This window comes from Apodemus sylvaticus, chromosome X, assembly GCF_947179515.1.
Source record: "Apodemus sylvaticus chromosome X, mApoSyl1.1, whole genome shotgun sequence".
Classification (NCBI taxonomy): domain Eukaryota; kingdom Metazoa; phylum Chordata; class Mammalia; order Rodentia; family Muridae; genus Apodemus; species Apodemus sylvaticus.
In genome coordinates, this window is record NC_067495.1 from 64865916 (window position 1) to 64870920 (window position 5005).

Sequence of the window (5005 nt, forward strand, 5' to 3'; positions counted from 1 at the left end):
GGGAAGTGACAGTCTTTAGTTTTTGTTAGTTTGTTAACACAACAATAGACTGAAAAGGAGGGTAATCACATGGCTTTGTGTTTGGGGGATGTGTGTGTGTGTGTGTGTGTGTATTATTACTGTTACTTAGCTTAATTTTACTGGCTAGTTCAAATATGCAAATATTACCAATACATTTTCACAGTTATCTGAACTTTTATACTGAAAAAAGACAGGAAAAGAAAATGAGCAATTTCACTTATAAATACTGATCGTGAAGACAATTGAAGAGTATATTAGAAGGGAAGAAAAAAAAAAGAAGGGAAGAAATGTTCTTAGAATTGGAACACAATAAACACAAGGTGTACTCTTTGCCACAACTCTTTTGACTTTTGATTTAGGACCCTAGTGCCCATTTCCCAAATGCCCTTTTAACAGATGCCATTCAACTAAAGCGACTTCACATGGAACCAAAGAAGGACATGACTGTTGCCTCAGATTTGGCCCTGGCCTCCTCATCTTCCACAGCCTCCCTGTATTGCTTTGGCCAGTCCCGTGGCTGTTTTCTGTAGAACCTAGCCATATTTTCCAAGGCTTTCATTTTCATGATTTCAAGGTGAGCCCAAGGACCCCAGAGCAGCTCGTATTCATCTGGATTAGAATAGGAGAATGGCCTGCATTCTAGGTAGCATTGCCTCATTAGCTTATAGGTAATGGCGTGTTTCCTCCCTACATCAACACTAAATCTCTGGAGTAAGTTCCAGATCTTGGCCTCTTTGACACGGTTGCTCATCAGGAAGATCAAACCCAGGATTGGTATCACATATTCTTGAGTGTGTCGGCCCAGGCTCTCTAGCATTCCTTGCTCTTCTTCTGATCCTGGTAGCTGGACAAGGAGGTAGATGTGCTCACTGGGATCAACCTCAATCAGAGAGAACCCATAAAACAGATCAAGGATTAGAGTGGCTCGGCTGAGGAAATTTGGGACCTCATCCTCGAATTCTTTGCCAGTGTGAGCCAATAGCTCATCCCGATGGATAGGCAGCAACACCTCAGTGACACTAACGGCCAACTGGACCAATTCATTTGCTTTATCATTCTTCGAGTCCTCTGACCAGGCTTTGTCAGCTTCCAGAGCTTTGTTATATTCTTCTGGCCACCTCCAGGGTTCTTCATCATGGGCCTGTGCTACAAACGTCAGGGCTTCCATCTTTGTGATTTCTCTGCAGGCTCTAGAGCCCCCACAGGACGTCAATTTCAAGGGGATTAGCACCATATACTGGCCAGTATTCCAAAAATCACATATGGACAAAGTCAATAGTAAGGGTGTTTCTTGTGTTCCCGAAGAGGTTGTTGACCCTCTGAGGCTCATCTATCACATCTACCTTTGACAGCAGGTCCCAAATGGAGGCCTCTCTTCCCCAGTTGCCATTCAAGAGGATCTGGCCTAGGACCAAGGCCAGGAGACCCGCTTTAGGTATGTCCACGGTCTCTGCTAGCCATCCAGCAGTCTGGGGACCTGGTTTGCTGATTAGGTTGTGTGTGTCCATCTGAGGATCAAGGACTCTCAGATTTAACCCAAAGTCCCAATCCAGATGAGCTGAGGTTCGTCTGAGTATCTCAGGGAACTGATCTGAGTATTCTTTGAGAAACTCCAGTATTTCTGACTGTTGGATAGACCCCTCACTTTGGCTTTTCATGCACATGAAATTCACTAATTCAACTGACCTCTCTTCTAGAGGGTCGTGGACCCTGAGCGCCCTCAAACGACACTACTCGTCGATGAGAACCTCGATGTCACTCGAGTCCTGCACAGCCTGGGGAGCACTGGCACCCTGTGGGTCGTTTGGAATCTCAGTGCCCTGGGGAGCCTCAAAGACTAGCATGGACGTGAGGGACCCGGAGGTATTAGTAGCCTGCATTTCATCCTGGCTGTGGCTGTAATCTGCAGTGGTCTGTGCGCTGCCTTGGTGCTCGTTCTGGCTTACCAGAGACATGGTTCCAGGTGACAGGAACGCAAACACGGAGGTTAGTGATCAGTCAGAGGGAGGATCTGAGGTGTGTTGGCACCTCGGCACAGAGCCAAAGCCTGATACTCAGAAGCAGCGTGGTTCGAAAGTGAGAGCTGGTGAGAAAGGCGATCTTTTTACACATGCAGTAGCCAGCAATGAAGAAAAGCCCAAGAGCACCTAGCGTTGCTGCATCCTACGCAGGCGCATTCAAGCTCCGCAATATGGTTACCACGCCCCTCTCAAGCTTCCTGCCACCTCCCACTTTTGACGGAAAGGCCAGGCTTACTGTGGGTTATTAAGGAATCAAATTCGCAAACAGGAACAATGGAGATGAAGTAGAAGAATTAGGGGAAGGGGATGTTCAGTGATGCTGTATTTGAAGTTTTTCTAGTTTTTCTGTGAGGTATTAAGCACCTTTGTAAAGCTTAATAGAGGATGGGGGCTGGTGGTATTTATGATAATTGTCGAGTCATTAAGGCCTTCGCCAACTCAACAGATTATTTCTTGAGAATATGCCCATTTCAGGCACAATGCTGGATATTTGTGAGATGCATCACTGATTGCTGTGATGACAAATTGATTATTCCTTCCCTTACGGAGCTTGCAGTCAGTGCATTCCAGGGCTGGTTCAACCAATGGTGAGGCGTGCCAACCCTTTATTGAGCCCTTGCTAGGTAACAGGCCTAGTGTTTCACTTTTCTCATATTAAAATCACTGGGCCTTAGCTAGTCTAAATGGTGTTCATCTTAACGATGAGAAAACTGGCACAGGGAGGTGAGTCTGACTGTACAAACTCAGGCAGCTACAAGGGAAAGAGATCAGGCTTGAATCCTTTTATCAGAGCCCAGAACAGAAGCACTTTCTATCACACCATCTGACTTTCAAGGAGTTCTTAGCTCTATTTTATAAACACGTCTCAGATAAAATTGATGGAAACCAGCATGAGTTAATTTACATATAGCACAAACACAGAAGTAGCGAATGTCAGTTTTGTCTGCAGTAGCTTGGATTGGAGGGCCTTGCTGAAAAGGAGAAAGAGAAGCTGAGCTCTAAGTGACCAGAGGGTGGGAAGAGTTCGTGCTTTGCAAGGGCAGTGTAGCCTTGGGCAACATCATCAAAGAAAGGTCCACAAGTACAAGAATAAAACAGAAGGTTGTGTAACTGCCACTTACCCATGTTGGCTAGAGCTAGACTGTAGGTGGGAGCCAAGGACAGAGGCGGCTAAACAGGAAGGACCGGATTTCCTCCTCTTTGTCACAACTGTTTAGGGCTACACAGGAGAGTAGGTGTGTGTGTATGTATGTGAGGATTCACCCATAGTCCGAAACTCTGGCCAGAAGAAGGTTTGCTTGTTTATTTTCTTGGCGTGCTGCCACAGTAGTTGGGCTAAAACTCAGCTGTAATCCAGGAATTCAATGGAGCATTGTAAAGGAATTTAAAAATATGTCAGATTGTCATCTGCAGCCACATTTGAAAATCCTTCCACATTCTTTTTTCTTTTTCTTTTTTATTATTGTATATTTTCTTTATTTACATTTCAAATGTTTTCCTCTTTCCAGGTCTCCCCTTCAGAAACCCTCTATCCCATCCCCCCTCCCCCTGCCTCTATGATGGTGCTCCCCCATCCATCCACTCCTGCCTTCCTGCCCTGGTATTCTCCTACACTGGAGTATCGAACACCCTCAGGTCCAACAGCCTCTCCTCCCATTGATGACCAACAAGGCCATCCTCTGCCACATATGTGGCCAGCGCCATGGGTCGCTCCATGTGTATTCTTTGGTTGGTGGTTCAGTCCCCGGGAGCTCTGGGGGGTCTGACTTGTTGACACTGCTGTTCCCTCCATAGGGCTGCAAAGCCCCTCAGCTCCTTCAGTCCCTTCTCCAATACATTCTTGATGGTAATGATTACTGTTTTACATTCAGTGCTCTGAAATTCCTTCAGCAGCCTCTCACTGACATGCACCCATGACATTTTCCACATCTTTCTTTTCAAAATGTGAGTGCTACTATAATAGAAAAGTATGAGGTTCAGGACCAAGTATTTTGCCCAAACCAGGCAAAAAGGACTTGTGTTTACTACACAAATGAGCATGCATGCTCTATAAGACAGAATGTGTGCTGTGTGTGAATCTGTTGATCAGGCCTTAAGAGAGTTTTATATAAACAAACTGTGTAAACCTTCTTAGCTGCTGCAATTGTACAACTTGGGTCAGTTTGGAGGGATCTTTTACTCCAGTTCCAGAAAGTAATGTGTTCTTTGTCTTAGATTGGTGTTTATCAAAGTAAAACTAAGTTTAGTTTGTTTTTTAAAAATCCTCGCTGGGTGGTGGTGGCGCAGGCCTGTAATCCCAGCACTCTGGGAGGCAGAGGCAGGCGGATTTCTGAGTTCGAGGCCAACCTGGTCTACAGAGTGAGTTCCAGGACAGCCAGGGCTACACAGAGAAACCCTGTTTTGAAAAATAAATAAGTAAATAAAAATCCTCTTTACTTACTCTAAATAAAACCCCACTCATAGCGTGAGTCAGATTTACTTTTCCCATCTAGTAAAGGGAAGTGGAAGCAACGTCAAACAGAAAAAACAACACCTTAACTCTGAAATGATATCTCAGTCCCACTATTGTATTCAATCACTTGACAAGTTCATCTGTGCCTGGCTCTCTATCTTCCTCATTATTCCAAACACATTCTTCCATGAAGTTCTCTCCGGGACACACTGACCTGCATTTTCTATTCATTCAGCTATTTTTGTATTCTACAAGCCAATGAAAATATCTAGTTATTGCTAAATAAACAACAAAGGAGTTATCTCTATGATTTACATATGCCAATATAAATGTAAAAAGATGGCTAATACTCTTTACCTCAAGTCTCTCAAGTCTCTTTGAGACTTTCTGTTAACTTTTTTACGTATTTTTAAAGAATGAATATTTTCCATACTATATTACCTTCAATATCATTTTAATACAATTTTTTACTTGACTGCTAGCATATGAACATAATAAAGTTCATAAATCA

General features: G+C 44.1%; 1 protein-coding gene across 1 annotated transcript; it reads right to left on the minus strand.

Moving 5' to 3' along the window:
- Positions 1-439: 439 nt before the first annotated feature.
- Positions 440-1976, minus strand: Magee2 (MAGE family member E2). The gene is given in 2 exon segments (XM_052170175.1): positions 440-1219; positions 1221-1976. Coding segments are annotated over 2 exon segments (1536 nt in total).
- Between the last annotated feature and the right edge of the window lie 3029 nt (positions 1977-5005).